Genomic DNA, 18,809 nt, shown 5'->3' on the forward strand with positions numbered 1-18,809 from the left:
CGGTCTTACAACATAACTATTTTGATGGTCATACAATTCTAATGTTTATAACGAAAGACTTGAATGATCAATCAAGTACGATTAATATCTGGGTGAATATGATCCACATATTTGATAAGCAAACATAAAACGCACGGACTTAATAAAGAAAATACAAATAAATGACATTGCACAGTACAGCTACAAGAGATGCATGATTCACAGCGATATCACTACGTAACGATTGATGTGTTGTACTCAAATAGTAAACCAAATGCTATATTTTTCTCATATAGTAAAATGTATTCAGTCAAATAGTGAATTAGTGTATACAAATGGGACAGATATGCAAATTATCTTAACAGTCCCAAAACACACACCGCGTTTTAGAAAGCCCCAAAATTGTCCCACAGCTAAAAATTGACATACATGGTGTTACACACTCCGTCACCAACACACCCGGGTACCAGTCACAGTGGCCAATCAAGCCGTCAGTATTACTGATAGTCAATCAAGTAGTCAGCGCCCACCAATCTCGGCCAGCAACTCGCGATCACCTGCTCCTAGACCAGCAAAATCTTCCTCACCTCCACGGCTGCTATGGTCCAGCTTCACAGCTGCTACTGTCAATTAATAGGCTTACAGCAGATACCAAAACGACTCCGATCACTCCAACATTTGGCATCGCTCCGGTCACTCGGGTCACTCTGGTCAACTGAAAATACATATATCACTATGTAATATGCATGACACGAGCATATACGATAAAACGTTATGACCTTTTATACGGTAAGTTATACAGATTACATTATGTTCACAATAATTACAGAACAAAAGACAGGTTCTGGAGTAAACCTAACCCTACCCGACAAAAAGCCTACGGTACTAAACATTTCTTCACAAAATGCAGCTTTATATTGCTAATATGAATCCCTTGCTAAATTGCAAGCAAGAATGTACAGTCGCTAACCCTCCCGTCCTAAAATATAACCGATGTATAGGTCGGTTAAAGGTTACAAAAATTGAAGACTTGAAACCACTTTCGCCTCTTGTTTAGATCAGCAATATCTCAATAATCATTGTCATAAACATCATATTTTATTTCACGTTCGTAACGAAAGCTTGCCAAGACAAACATACTTTTCTCTTTTTCAAAATATCTTCCATCACTCGCACTTCCTTGAAAAAAATCGTGTCAGCATAGATCACTGAAACCTACTTATTTTGAAAATAATGCTTTGATTTTAAATTTACAGTTTATCATATATATAGCCACACACGCCATTTGAACTTAAAAATATTTATAATTATATTCATAATAATCATAATGATAAACATCAATTTCGAATTCTGAAATGGATTTTTTAAATATATTTACTAGGTATTTTGTATTTAATCTTAGGGTCAAATGATTTCAAATGTTATGCCTACGTTTTTAATTATATATCACATAGTCTTTATGAAACAGTAAAACATAGACTTGCATTAGGGTATGATAGTAGATGTCACGTATGTTTCAGATAATTTGAGAATCGTTGATAAATTAATATTTTATTTATTCGGGGTTTCCTTATAATATGAAACCTCATTTTGATGAGAAACCGTTGATACTGCAAAACTAAATTTAATTTCCACTGTTTTAGATGTGTGTTATGGGGTGTGTATAATTTGAGTCTAAGAAAAATCAGTCATGGTGATAAACCAGTTACTGAAAATAAGGATTCTTACATTTCGACCCAACCTAATGGCTTTCAGCGATTTATTTAGTTTTACTTTGTCACTGAATACCCTGTACCACCCGCTAGATTCGTTCATCTGAATATTGGTGTGTACTCTAATATTTAGTTACTTTGTTGGTTAAGCCTGCTGACTATATAAACAATATAATTAATGTTTCTAGAACAGAATAATAAACAACTTGCTTGACTTTCTTCGCCAATATACCCTGATTTTTTTAAATGAAACTTCTAATGGAACTGCCTCATCCCAAATTAAATAAAGTCGATGCAGTATTCTTACATTTGATAATATTTTAATATACAAATATAGAGGAATATATATAGGAAAGTTAATATTTGTTACATTCTGAATAGCGCAAAATAATACAGTCTAGGGAAGTGACTATTTGTTGACTTGATGTCATGCATGTAGAAGCTAGAAATGTTGCATACAGATTACATATATTTAACAATGTATCAATCTTCTGCTTGTTTTTTTATCTTTGTTGTCATACTTTTATTTAGCATGAGTGATGTTTTTACGATCGTCTGATCCTAATGTGTTTACAGGTAACAGAGGTAAGACAAGAGAGAAAATTTATATGTTCATTTCAATCTCTGATTTATAGGTAACGCGTAATTTTGAATGACAATTTAGTTTATATAATAATGAATTATGTTCTTTTGAGTTATGGCGTTGAAAAGAGCAGCTCTGGTTTAATATAGTTATTCTACATGGATCATACAGTCCCTTAATCACAACATATATATAGTTAATAGTTTGGCGTGAAGGATAATTCAATGCATGTATTATGGAAGTATATCACAACATATATATAGCTCATAGTTTGGTGTGAAGTATAATTCAATGCATGTATTATGGAAATATATAACAACATATATATATATATATATATATATATATATATATATATATATATATATATATATATATATATATATATATAAATATATATATATATATATATAGTTAATAGTTTGGCGTGAAGTATAAGTTAATGCATGTATTATGGAAATATTTCCCAACATATATATTTCTAATAGTTTGGCGTGAAGTATAATTTAATGCATTTATTATGGAATATATATCACAACATATCTATAGTTAATAGTTTAGCATGAAGTATAATTTAATGCATGTATCATGGAAATATATCACAACATGATATAGTTAATAGTTTGGCGTGAAGTATACTTTAATGCATGTATTATGGAAATATATCACAAGATATATATTGCTAATAGTTTAGCTGTGAAGTATAATTTAATGCATGTATTATGGAAATATATCACAACATATGTATAGTTAATAGTTTGGCGTGAAGTATAATTGAATGCATGTATTATGGAAATATATCAAAACATATATATAGTTAATAGTTTGCGTGAAGTATAATTTAATGCATGTATTATGGAAATATATCACAACATTTATATATATATATATATATAGTCAATAGTTTGGCGTGAAGTATAATTTGATTCATGTATAATGGAAATATATCAAAACACATATACAGTTAATAGTTTGGCGTGAAGTTTAATTTAATGCATGTATTATGGAAATATATCACAACATTATATAGTTAATAGTTTGGCGTGAAGTATAATTTAATGCATATATTATGGAAATATATCACAAGATATATATTGTTAATAGTTTGGATTTGAAGCATAATTTAATGCATGTATTATGGAAATATATCACAACATATATATAGTTAATAGTTTGGTGTGAAGTATAATTTAATGCATGTATGATGGAAATGTATCAAAACATATATATAATTAATAGTTTGCGTGCAGTATAATTTAATGCATGTATTATGGAAATATATCACAACATATATATATATATATAATCAATAGTTTGGCGTGAAGTATAATTTAATGCATGTATAATGGAAATATATCAAAACATATATACAGTTAATAGTTTGGCGTGAAGTTTAATTTATTGCATGTATTATGGATATATATCATAACATATATATATAGTTAATAGTTTGGCGTGAAGTATACTTTAATGCATGTATTATGGAGAAAGTAGCGTAAAAGGTTTTGTACTTAATGAGGACTATCTCCTTTAAAATTATACAAATTTTACACAAAATCTAACTGAATGGGAAACAAAGTGTATATAAATTAATAGTATTGCTTTAGCACATTCATGCTGGACACACATACACACACACAATATATATATATATATATATATATATATATATATATATATATATATATATATATATAATTTCCTTTAATGTGTTTGTAAGAGGTTTACTAGGTTTCTAGATGTAGATTATACGAAACAATGATAACACAAATGAAATGTACACACCTATTACTTTACACACTCATATTATAAGTAGTTACAACCAAATATTGTACAGTGAAACAAGCAAATATAAAAAAGCTTTCTTTTTGCATAAACATCGTGAATTATTATGCTTTAGTAAGCGTGCCTAAGTGTTTTGTATGAACATAATACGACAGCAGCAGGACAACGTAACATCATGGTCTATTTTCAATAAATATAGATTTCAGTACAAGCGCAATATATGTGTGACGTTTATCATTTTCTGAGACACTGTTCAAGGGTGATACTTCTGTGTCTTATTTAAGTGATCGCAAGATATTTAATTTTTTTTTCTTTCGTCATGTTTCTCTTTATGTGGGTCACAGCCTTAGTTTTAGCATTTGGCGTAATATAAAAGCATCACAACTAACATGGCCAGCTATATTAAATCTAGAATTTCATGGTTTGTCCACCATTTTTTGCGAGACAGTGTTCGCCGGGAGGGTGTTCCTGGTGCTGTTTATTTATTTACAAGTAGGGGAAACGTCCTCACCACGCAGTCTCCCAAACAACGTTGTTTCATATGGCGCCGCCTTTGTGACAGCCTGCTCCACTTTGGCTTGTTCCTCGTAGTGATTAGGCGTTTCCTCATCTGCACTTTGACTTAGTCAATGAAGTCAACTTGCAGACAAATGGATTCAAGATGAGCTAAACGATCGTGTGATCAGGGCCAGGGCGTTCCTCTTTATATCAGTGGATCAGATTTTTGTTCATCTCCCAGGTTGTGTCGTGCCCTTGACATACCACATGAAGACAATTAACGTTTCTTCCATACCGGATCGGTCGCAGCTCGGGTCAATAGTGACCGCGCCTTCCACTGCACACCATGACGGAGGTGACAAGTATGTTACTGGTGTATCCACTACCAAGATCCGTGATAGAGACAACATTATCATGGGTACATGAAACGTTATAACACTGAAGGCTGTGAGAAAGTTGAAATAACTTAGACATTAATTGGAGAGGAACAACTGGAACATTATTGATCTCGGCGAAGTTCGCTGAGAAAACGTCACAATCAGATTGATTACATTTTGGAGATAAAACAATTCTGCAGTTGACTTTTTCTCGCCTTAACACGACACTTTCCATGAGCAAATATTGGAAGTGACCTTGACGTATTAATGACAACATTTCGCCTCCACCTGAATACGGTCAACATTCTTAACCAACAAACAATCCGAGTTTTACTTGAACGACTGAAAGATCCAAAATTCGTTGTAGCCTTCCAAGCTAAGTTAGGATGTAAATTTGCAACTATGATAACTCTTGGCAGCCAAGATACCGACTGAGAGTCCTTAACAACCACATTCAACATAGTTGTGACTGGCACAGCTAGCAAGATCATGGGCAAATATCGTCGAAGAAAGAAAGATTGGGAAACAGCATTTCTCTTTGAACTATGCGACAAAAGAAAACGATTGAACTAAAAGGAAACAGAGATCAGTAAAGAGCTATAAAGTACAGAGAGATAAACAACATGATCAGGACAAGCATCAACATGGCAAGGGAATCCGGCATATATAGGCAATGCTGCAGAATTGAAATCTGAGTAGACGTGAAGACAAAATGGCATATCAACTATTAAAATATCTCACAACCCATTAATAAGGGTAAACTACCAACATCCAAGACAAGTCGGAAAAAATGGCCCACATATAGAACTTGATTCGATGGACATAATACTGTTCAGAACTGTGCAATCATAAGACCAAAGGAGATCCCGCAGTAGTAAATTGCCCTCAGACAGAATTAATTGATGCCAACCCAATTCTTCGTGAAAAATTTTAAGTTGCATTTAGGTCACTAAAGAAGGAATGTCAACCGGCATTGAAAACATACTAGCAGAACTAGTTTGAAGCATGAGGAAATGAGATAGTCACATTCCAAACAGCAATCTGCAACAATATTTGGCTGACAGGAGAATGGTCCAAGACAAGGACTCAATCCTTATTCATAGTGCTCACCAAAACAAAGAACCCTACAGCTTTGCCAAAATTGCAGAATCATCCGTTTGATCAATCGCATGCTGAAAATAATTCCCAACACACAAAAGCTTTAAGCAGAGAAGATTATTGCTGAAGAGCAGGAAAGTTTCTGAACAAGAAGGAACACCAAAGAACAATCTTCAATATCAGACTCGTTTGCAAAAAAATATCTTCATCTTCAAGGAATCTATATCAATGTCAATTTATTTTGAAAATTCCCGTTAATACAGGTAAAAAACTCAATGCTGGCTTTCCTGTGTAGGCAGACTTTATTAAAAAAAGATGAAAGAAATCGTCACACTTAAAGAATCCAAAGGAACCAAACTTGACTTCCATTTAGTCTGCCGACTTCAGAATACAAAATCGGCACTCTAAAAAGATGTCAAAGTCAACATTTTTCGCGGCTGGATTGCATTGTAATAAAATAATCTATCTATTTGATATCCTGCCTCTAAGTTTAAAAATTGAGTTTATTGTTTCATGCCGTTGTGTTTATCACCCAGGCTTCTATATGTTTGCCATATGCATTCATAATTGATGGTTGAAGGGCAAATAATATCCACAATAATAATTTGCTTTAATAATACTTTTGTAACCCATGCTAGCAAAACGATTAACATTTGCACTCGCATAGAATGTATTTTAAAATAATGATTCTTTATTTTTTTTATTTTCGAGATACCGACTTCTAGTTAACCTTGATACAATACAATCTGGGTCAGGGTGCAATACGTAACTTATCATGCGTAAATGGCACGTGCCTTCAAGCAATCGGGTGATAATTTCCTATCAATTGCGATTTTGTTATTTGACATAAGCGATTCACACTCCAGGATGAATACGAAAGCTGGCATCCACTACAGTTACGGATTTCTTGGATATATATTCTTTTAAAATAATTTGCGCATGATGAAAAAAGAAGGAATATATGAAAACAATGCAAGGTTATTTCTTTCAGTTTTCTTTCATTGAGGACAATGTATTTTGTACAGTGAGTATGTTTGCTTGTGTGTGTGGGGGGGGGGACGGGCACAAATTAAACGCAAAAGTATTTCCTTTCTAATTTGTACGGAATAATGGAGCAAATAGTATTGACGATATTGACCAGTAATGACAAGCTTTGAATTTACGAGCGCAAGCACTGACACAACTTGAAAAATAAAAACAAACAATACAATTGACTGGTAAGAGCTTCATATTGCAGCAATTAAATACTGACAAAATGCTCAACACTATTCTCTCTTATCTCTCATGTGTAATTTAGTATGTATTGTGTGCAGCTGTGTCAAAACGTGAAGCCTAAAATTAAGTATATTTGTTAAAATATCCAATCTACACTACCATTGGAAAATGTATACATATTATGTAGAATGTTATCTGTCACGGATTTTTATTTTATAAATGATTAATGATAATTTGACCGGAAGACTTGTGATTGTCGTTGTGTAGATGCATATATTTGTTAGCAAAACAATGTATATAAATATTATAATTAGAACAAGCACGATATGTCAGTTGTTGTCTTCTCTCATAAATAGTTATATTACGAACTATAATTATTTTCTTTCTACGAATATCAAAAAGTGTATTTAAATTTAGTTTTTTCTCCCTAAAACCTCTTTTACATAGCATCTACCTTTGTGTTGAAGAAGAAGAACGTACAAACAGTTGTTAAGTTTAGCCGAATTGTATTTCGAGTTGGGCCTAATTGTCTTTAGACCATATTCACTATAATCCGGCATAAATAATACAATTTTTCCCTCCCTCCCCTATTCGATCCCAAATATTATATAGAATTGTTGCGGCAAAGATGTTTTTTCGAGAAAAAAAAGAACGATTTTTTCCATCATCAATCTTTTGGTTACATCCGTACACAATTGTGCACCATATTTGCTGTTCAAAAGCTCGATCGTACGCTATATCACATAGACATTCACGTGGGCAAATTAAGCATTTGAATTGCTAGGTTTAATAGAAGGGATAAATGTACGTCATATCCGGTTTTGGTACACGGAAACTACTGATTGTTTACGGAGATTGACGAATATATATATTTTTTCATTTTGTAAAGCAAAGTCTTAAGTCTAATTAATCATTTGTATGGTCTGCATGCATATCCAATGCGTTTTGTTTACAAATATAATACTATCACACGTTTGTACAATATAGGTGGCCGGTAACCTTTAAGAAAAACAAATACTTATAGAAAAACTTTTAATAAACTCTAAATATTTCAAGGATTTTTGCAAATTTCTTATAACATCTGCTTGTATTAATTTGTCTCAGCTATATAGAACTAAAGTATGACTATTTGTTAACACGTTATACATTATCACAGCTAACGATGCATTAATTGTATTTTAAACATCGCCAATAATGTCATATTTTCCTGGTAAAACAAATTTCATTTGTTAGAATTACATCTGGTCATCCTAGTGTCTATCTCAGCTCGTATCCGAATTAATGATGATATTGATTAAAATGTCCATGAAAATCTGCTAAATAAGAATTAAGGGTTTTGTGCAGGGTGAAGCAAAGTTCTTAATTTCTGCACTTATGTAATGATTCTCGAACATTTTTACTACTTAATGCAATTAGCAAATCGTACAAGAACTACTGTAAATTGCACCGTATTGTTCAGTGGAAATATGAGACAGCTCATGTGATACCGTGAACTGGGTCTGTCCCCAGATTCGACATTGTCAAATTTCAAACTTTAAGTTCAAAAGAAAAGCTAAATAACTTCTTTTTAAATTGACCATTGTATTCAGTTAGATGATAATATAAATATTTGTACACCGATTGATTATGCTTTGGAAAAGAATCAACGGTGAAAATTATCATTTTAAAGAAACAACAAAAGATGGATTCATCCATCCAACCATTCCCCGTATACTGCTATACATGCAATAGCTCATAGATTTGTTTCAAAATCAGGTATGTTACCTTTGGAAAATATGCCATTAAAAGAATTCACAGAAAAACGTTTCTTAATCCTCTAATTTTTGAAAAACTTATAACTGTAAACAGGTAAAATACTTCCATAAATAAACAGAACGCAATTAAGTGAGTCAGCTAGAACTAATAATGAATAAATCAATAACTATTACTCAGGTAAACCCCACTTATAAAATACCCTAAGATGCAACTTTATTCAGCCTTGACCTTAACTCCCTTATAGTTGAGGCGAGCGTATTAAAACAGATGTCCAACAATGTGACACAACGCTGCAGAATTAAATTCATGCTAATTTGATTGTTATATTTCATCACTGAGTCGGTCTTAGAATTTCTGAATGGTTCCCAATGATCGTTCCATCTGATATGTTTAACGATGACGTCATGGATCGTCTAAATACTTTTGTTTCACAAGTGAAGAATCTGAAATATTAATATTATTATATATGCTACTTGCTTGTGTTGTAACATCTGGAAACAATAGATCATTTTCACTTAATAACTAGATCTCTCTCCTCTTGTGGTCTCGATTGCCACAGATCCTGGTCTAGATTGTTCAATATTTCTGAGTTCCGAGCATTGGTTAGACCATAATCAGTACGGTCTGATTTCACGCAACCGCTAAATCTTTACGTGTGGCATATGTACACAAAATGTATTGATGGATTAAAAGTGTTACCTTTATCTTCATACTCCATTAACATATTTGTATGTAAAAGATGTGTTAGTTTCGCCTGAAGGAGTGTTAAATGTTTAACTTTATAAGGATCATACTACTTAATATGAAGATTAACCCGATGTATGAACACGAGAGCCAAAATTATATGACTCAGCCGAAAACTCATTTTCTTTGTATTCATATATAAATCCCTCATTTCCAACAAAGTCAATAATATTAAATTCTGAAACTTAGTCAGAAACACGTTTCTATTTAAATAACTTCAAAAAGGTCAAGGACAGTAAGTCAAATTACTTGTTGAAATTGAGTAAGATCCTGGAACTGATTCACTAACATGAAACAGCAAGAAACAACCTCGTTCCACTTCTTCCCGGCATCAAGACAATATCTTATACTTAAGATAAATTTTCAAAATTTGAAGTACAGTTACCTAACCCCCTTGAAAATGAGGTTGATAGGAAGAAGAATTAAACGGTTGGTTGTCTAAATCATCCATAACTTGCAAAGAATATCCGGATATGAAATAGACCTATGATCATACTGCTTAGAAAGAGAGAAATTTGTTAAAAACAACTTAAAAAAATAAATATGTACAATATTTGCAGTTTTAATATTCTCACAAATGTATAGCCTCTGGAAATCTTTCGGAACAACAGATTATATACAACGTGTACTTGTTATCTGATTTTGGTTACAGGCAATGAGCCGATACGGTCTAACCACATTTTCATAAATGGTTATCAAATGTTGTAATTGGTTGCATATAGCTTTAGGTATCTTTTAAATGGGTTATCCAGACCATTCACATGTGTGTTAAGATGCAAATGCGCATAAACACTGTCTTTCATTTTTGATCCATGTACATGATTTCACACTTTGTGCTAAATCTGCATTGATGCCTTAATGACCAGCCTAGGTGGTTTTGTTAGCATATAATACAAATTTAATGTCGCTGTGACTTAGGTAAACATGTTGATGGCTCATTGACCATTCGTCATCAGAAGGTATCTCTTATGTCTCCCATTTGCTCAGAAGGATCCCATTTTTCACAAAATGACAAGATAGTAATTGTGTGAATTCATTGTCGCTAATATCCATATGAAGCAAATAGGTTCTCTCAGGATCTCCTTTTGCTTCCACAATGAGTAATCGTGTTCTATAGCTCTGATTAGAATCGCTAGAATAAGTAGTAAAAAGAGGATCAATGAGATTATACCCTAACACAAATAGATAAAAGCAAGTAATTAACTCAGAACATTTCGAGTTTTTTGCGTAAATTTCTGATGCCATCGGGTTGAAATAATTTGTCTCTTTTGCAAAGAACTAATGTATGATTATTTGTTAGCACGTTATACATTATTCCGGGGGAGCATGCATGCACTTTGTTTTAAACATCGCTCAGAATGTTAGGCTTTTCTCTGGAATAAACCGCATTTGTAAGAATTCCACTTTCTTTTTGTGACGTGACGTATCAATCTAGTCATACTAATGTATGTTTCAACTCTTATCAGTAATATTGATGCTATTGATACATTTGTCCATTAAAATGTACTAAATAAGAATTTAGAGATATGTGCAGGGTGAACGGAAGGCATTATTTCTACACTAAGCTACTGATTCTCGTATAAGTTCTATCTTCAATGCAATTAGTAAATCGTACAATAACTATTGTAAACTACACCATATAGTTCAGTGGAAATATGTGAGATCTCATGTGACACCCTGAACTGAATCTGTCCACATATTTGTCATTGTCAAATTAAAAACTTTAATTTCACAAGAAAAGTTAAATTAAGTTTTTTTTAATTGACAATTGTATTCCGTTAGATGAAAATATGGAGCATTTTTAGACCGATCGATGATGCGTTGTAAAAGAAGCAACGGCGAAAATAATCTAGTGAAGAAACAACAAGAAGATCGATTCATCCATCCATACCCCGTACTTAGAAATAAATGCATTAACTCATATATTTGTTTCAAAAGCGTATATGGTAACTATGGTAACTATGTCATTCTCAGTGTAAGTGTTTGTGATGCAGACTAAGCATAATTTATAAACTTGTACATTAATCATATAATATAACGTTACTATTTGCGTGAATATTTTTTGTGTAAACTGTTATAGACTGATTGAGTTGATTTTTAGCATATTGTCATTAATATTATTATAAGTATTACTATATTTTAATAACTTATTATCATATGTGCAAATAGTTTGTCAGTATACTGTTTCAATCTGGATGAACAGTTTTTAGTATATTGATACCACATGTGTGAAAATATGTAGTGCACATGATATTTCACCGCTCCATCTAGGTGGATGATAACGGATTTTGCGCCATGTCATGGTGTCATTTTTTGTTTTAGTAAATCATTTGCTGTTAGTATGATACAGCTTATTAAATATCGTTCCAACGGTCGCCCATCTTCATTTCCATCAATCTGTTGCCACAGGGAAGTTTGTAGTGATTATATCAGATGCCGTTTGGGATTTGTTATCAACCATATGATTAAAAACATTCATATGCATTTATTTGTTTAGTAGATGAAACAGTATGAATTTGTACCTTTTTCCTACTTGTCAGTTTTCTACACGTATAGATTACGCTTTACATTTAAATTGAATATATATATATTGTTACGTATGTTGAAAAACATAAACTATGAAATGTTATATTTTAAAATTGACGTATTTAACACGATCACACACATACATATGTCTTTGATTTTTTTTACATTTTAGCGTGAAGAAGTCATAAATATAATACGATCATAAGTACAATATCACCTAAAAGCTAAACCACTTACTTAAAACGCAAATACACACAAACGCACACATACAACGACTCATTTCATTTTCAGGTAAAGATACGGAAATATCATACGCCAACCAGATTTAGTTAATTCAAAATAAACGAAATATAAAATTGACATATATATATATATATATATATATATATATATATATATATATATATATATATATATATATATATATAGATTGATGGATAGAAAGATAGATAGATGTATAGATAGATAGATAGAGAGATAGATAGATATATAGATAGATAGAAAGATAGATAGATGGATGGATATATATATATATATATAGATGGATATATGGATTGATAGATAGATAAAAGATGTATATATATATATATTTATATAGATACATATATAGATAAATATAAATAGATATCTTTATATATAGATATATAGATAGGTATATAAATATATATATATATATATATATATATATATATATATATATATATATATATATATATATATATATATATATATATATATATATATAGGTATATAGATGGATAGATATATAGATTCATACATAGATATATAGATAAATACATATATAGATATAAAGATAGATACATATATACATAGATAGATAAATATATAGATAAATAAATAGATATGTACATATATAGATATATAGATAGATAGATAGATGTACAGATAGATAGATGGATAGATATATACATATATAGATATATACATATATATGTATATATATACATATATATATATTTAAATATATATAAATATATATATATATATATATATATATATAGAGAGAGAGAGAGAGAGAGAGAGAGAGAGATAAATATATATGGAAAATATTTGATTTTATATGGTTAATACTTGACTAACGTAACGGATTGCACATATCAGTTAGCGTTGTTTTGCATCGAAAATAAGATTTGTAGTGCACAGTTACTTTCCTAATAAAATTGTGCCTCTTTAACATTTTTTAAGTACTGATTTATGATAGTGATTCCTGATGTTGGTAGATTATGGAAATTCTTAGTTCAGTGATTCCTTGTAAATGTTTAAGGATGAGTTAAATATATGTAGTAGTCACTAAATGAACATACCTCAAAGTAACTATCAACTGCGTTTTACTTTGTTTTGTTTTTGGACTTGATAGTTCAATACTTATGAGTTCTGATCATTGGTCAGACCAAAGTTGGTACGGTCTGATTTTACGGCACCTCTTAAATCTTTAATTGTGGGATAGGTTCACCAAATGATGTACAGGATATACTATATCTATATACTCCATTAACATATTTATCTGTCATAGTTGTGTCATTTTATCCTGACAGAGCGTTAATTGTGTAATTTAAGCCACTGACATTTGTATAACTTGATAATGGCCATACTAAATGGTCCGACGAGGAACCTGAGGTATAGACACAGAACTATATCACTGAGCAGATTATTCATTTCCTTTGTATTCATTTCATTTCTTCATTTACGACATAGTCAAGACGACTGATTTGTGAATCTTGGGCTGAAACAAGTTTCTATTTTAAGAACTTCAAAAATGTCAACGAACATTCAGTCACTCCACGGGTTCAAATGTAGTAAATCCTAAAGATTCGGGAAATTATTTCCCTGCATCAATGCAATATGAAATGCATCATTTTTTCCAATATTTGAAGTAAACTTACCCAACCCGGTTGGCCATGAGGATGATAGGAAGAGGATTTAAACTGTTGGATGACTAAATCATGCATAGCTTGCTAAATATCTCAGTAAATGAAATTGACAAGACTGGTAAGATTTTGAAATAGCGAAAATTGTTATAACCAAACTTTTTTAAATCATTGGCAATAATTTAATTTTAATATTCTCACAAAGGAATAACCTCTGGAAATCTTTCGGACCAATAGATTATAGTCAACGTGTATTATTTATCTTATTTTGGTTTCGGGCAAAGGACCGATGCAGTCAAACCACATTTTAACAAATGGTTATCAAATGCTGGAATAGGTTGCATATAGCCTTAGGTATCTTTCAAATGGGGTTTCCTGTCCTTTCATATATGTGCCAATGAGACAAATACACAGTAACATTGTTTTCCGTTTTTGATCGTGTAAATGATTTCACACCTTGTGCTAAATATTTAATGACATACTATTGAGCAGCTAATACAAATTTCTTGTTGCTATGACATTTGTAAACATGTTGATGTCTAATTGACCATTCGTAACAAGCTGTTACCTCATATATCCTATATTTGCTCAAAATAATCCCATTATTCAGAAAATGGCAAGCTGGTAATTTTGAGTATTCAGTGTCGTTAATATCCATGTGAAGCAAATATGAAATCTCAGGATATCTCAGGATATCCATTTGCTTCCACAGTGAGCGATCTTTTATCACCTTATTAAAAATGTACTAAAAAGAGGATCACTTAGATTTATACTCCGCACATGATCAAGAGTCGGACCGATAAATGCGTCAGCGAAATGAAAACATTCCTGATTAACAACATTATCTCCAACTGTCTGTGCTACAGCCCTAGTCACTGCACAAGCTGTGCATGAACCAGTGATTACAACTTAAATTGGATAAACTGTTTGATACAGACAGGCCCCCTGCTTCATATTTACCTAGTCATAAATTAATATTCTTATTGGGCTTTGAAGTCACCGCTTCTACAAACACAACGACTAAGTCTGGTTTCAAATTATCACAATGGATAGGAATATTAATAAAGCCACATTCTATTCTCTCAATAAAAGTACTTTTATTGGAAGAAACTTCTCAGAACATGGCAAAGCAACTGATACTAGAAAAACACCAAAATTTAGCACACTCATGTGTTTAGTATTATTTTAATATAATTTGATAATGATTTTCTAGGCTGAATCATAAGCAGTTGATAAAACACATATCGATATGAATGGTTCCTAATTATCTACAATAAATTCGGATTCCTTTATTTTGAGCGAAGAAAGGTTTTAGAGTAGCTTTAAACAAACACAGCGTTTCCTTTCTTCTTACAATGTTTTGATTCATAAAACTAGTGTCATATAATTGGAAATTTTCTGTTCAAATTACTTGTTAATACTTGGATACATAACATGTGAACCCGACAAAGAATGAACCATCTAATACTTTATCAATCTACATGAAGTGTAGTCATTAGGTAAGAGTCCGTATTCAACCCTTTATTCATATACACACATTGGCTTGATAACAATGATAATAATAATAATAATAATAATAATAATAATAATAATAACAACAATAATCATCATCATATTTTGGATACTGGGCATTTATATAACCCATGTAACACCATTATACGACGTGCCTTATAGTTTTTGTAAATGTGTTACGCACTATGGGCATATATCATTTCCATTTTTGTACTCTATATATTTCCATGTGTATTGTATGACTCAGAATAGTATTACCGATGTTCTGGTAAGAGCATTCCAGATATACGGTATATCTCAGAAGAGAAGTCAATATATATTGGGTAACTAGGAAGAGTATTATAGATGTACCGATACATCGGAAGAGTAATCCGTATAGTATGTATATCCCGGACGAGTATAAAAGAAGCACCATATCTCGGAAGAGTAAGCTATGTTCATTAAATATCTTGAAAGTGTGTAATAAATATAGAGGAAGTGTATTGGTCGCCATTATGTAAATGGTGCTCAATGGTTTCACGGCAGTTTAATGAAATTTCTTTCAGCGCATTCATATTATTTCTGCCAACATTTCTAGTGTGTAATGATGTCGCATTCGTTATGATTCACCACCATCAACACCGCCTCTCATGTTGCTATCTCCCCGATCCATATTAAAATCATAAACTCATAATGTCACTGATATTAATTACGACAACGTTTCCGTAATCTCAGTCAGTAAGATAAGAGTATTGTCTTTATCAAAACTATGAGTGACGAGAAAGAAATCATGTTTATCCACAGCAAATGCTCTTCCGCAAGCTAACTTACAAATTTTACAGCAAATATTTACTGAAAGATCCGATATTTCCTTTCCAAGCCAGATCCATCTTTTTCAACAAGGTATTAAAGCCACGATACGAACTGTACAGTTTATGTGAATAAGATAAAGCAGGAAAAGGGAGAAAATATGATATTATAGATTAAGATTTTCTAAGTAAATACTTACTATATAATTTATTTCAGTACATTACTGTTATGAAAGGCAGATACATTGAATCCTATATATTAAGACGTTCTATGCAAACACTTACCATACTGTTTATGGCAATTAAATACAGCAGGAAAAGGGAGATACAATTAAACTTACACACTTATTTATAGGTTACTGCATTTGTATGGGAAAATATGAACGAGTTTTTGCATCGAAATGTGTAATCCAGATTGAGAACCTATGAATGGCTCGTATAATTCGGATTTCCAGAATTAAGAAAATACTTTTATTTTCTCAGGAAATTCAGGATGCAAAGCTGTAATTATATTTTATTTTGGCATTCTTATCTCCAGATAAAGAAGAGAGCATATGACTTGTCACTTGTATGTTATTTGTAAGGACCTTATTTTGCGTCTGTTATATACTGTAGCTAGCCTAAATCCGAAACATTGTACCAACGCGGAATGTGTCAGTCCATGAAAATTCTGTTTTAGTTCATTCAGAAACGAATTTGAAGGGACATAAAATGAATCGTATATATCAAGTCGTTCTATGCAAATACGTGATATACAGTTTAGAGCAAAAAATACAACAGGGAAAGGGAGAGAAAAATTAAAGTGTAGATTAAAATGGTCGAAGAAAACACGAATCATACAGACTCTTTTAATACGATGCAGCAGAAAATGGGAGATACACTCGATATTATAGGTAAAATGTTTTATGCAAGCACGTACTATATAGATCATACAAACAAAATAAGTAGGAAAACGCACATACATCATATCTTATTGATTAGGATTTTATGTAAAACACGTATTACAAATTGTACAGTAAAAAGCTGACTGAAGAAAAAGAAGACAACATTATAAATATAGATTAATACGTTCTAGGGAAACATGTAATATACAGTTTATGGTCATAAAATGCAGCATGAAATGGGAGACAAAATTAAACTAACTAATTATGATGTTCTAAGAAAACACTTACTATTCAATTTAAATCAATACATTATAGCCTGGGAAGGAAGATAAATTTATTCGTATATATTAAAACGTTCTAAACAAACAGGTACGATACAGATACAAGCCATAAACTACGGCAGGGAAAGGGAGATAATATTAAACTTATATATCTAGTTGTTCTAATGACTCACTGACTATACAGTTTATTGCAATAAGTTACAGCATGAAATATACATTTAATATTATAGATTAAGATTTTCTAATCATACACGTACTTTACATTTTACAATTATAACCTACATTTGGAAAAGGAAGCCAAACTAAATCTTATATATTAAGATGTTTTATAAAACAAGCACTATACAATTTATATATTTATTTTTAAAATATGAAAAGGGAGATAAATTTGAACATAAAGAGTGTGCTGTTATAAATTAGCACGTAACTAAACACTATATAGTAATAAGATTCATCAGCAAAAGGGAGATAAAGATAATCTTTGAGATTAACATGTTCTATAAAAGCACGTGCTATACAGTCTATACTAATAAGTCACGGCAGGAAATGGGAGATAAATTGCATATTCTAACAATACAATGTAGCAGTGAAATAGATAAAAACACCGATAGATTAAGATGTTATATGGAAACACGTACTATACAGTTTATATTTCTAAAATATAGCAGGAAAAGGGAGATTCATTAAACTCATACATTAAATTTCTTAGAAACACGTATTTTACAGTTTATTGTAACAAACTACAGCATGGGAAAGGAGATAAACTTAATCGTATATATGAAGATGTTCTAAGCAAAGGCGTAATATTCAGGTCACGGTGCTAACATACAGCAGGAAAATGGTGAAAAAATTAAACTTGCGTATTAGGATATTCTATGCAAATACTTCACATTCAGTTTATAGCAATACAATAGGAATCTTAGGAATCACGTACTATACAATTTTTATGAATAAACTACAGCAGGGAAAGGCACATACAATGAAACCTACATAATCATCATGAACACGATGTTCTAAATTAACACATATTTTTATGTAATATGACACAGTAGGAAAAGGGAGATAAATGAAATCTTATCGGTTCATATATTCAATATAAAAACGTACTATACAGTTTTGAGCATTAATCTAATGCAGTAAAAGGGAGAAAAATGTAAGATATAGATTAAGGTGTTCTAATCAA

General features: G+C 31.5%; 1 protein-coding gene across 1 annotated transcript in view; it reads right to left on the minus strand.

Moving 5' to 3' along the window:
• Positions 1-498: 498 nt before the first annotated feature.
• LOC149774630 (chymotrypsinogen B-like) overlaps positions 499-18,809 on the minus strand; it is a 51,513-nt gene continuing 33,202 nt past the window's right edge. The window contains exon 6 of the mRNA XM_089944957.1: positions 499-602. Within this exon, the coding sequence (XP_089801083.1) occupies positions 499-602 (104 nt within the window). The remainder of the gene's footprint in view (positions 603-18,809) is intronic.

The sequence above is a fragment of the Sinohyriopsis cumingii genome, unplaced genomic scaffold, assembly GCF_028554795.1.
Source record: "Sinohyriopsis cumingii isolate HCF-2022 unplaced genomic scaffold, ASM2855479v2 utg000160l, whole genome shotgun sequence".
NCBI classification, from domain to species: domain Eukaryota; kingdom Metazoa; phylum Mollusca; class Bivalvia; order Unionida; family Unionidae; genus Sinohyriopsis; species Sinohyriopsis cumingii.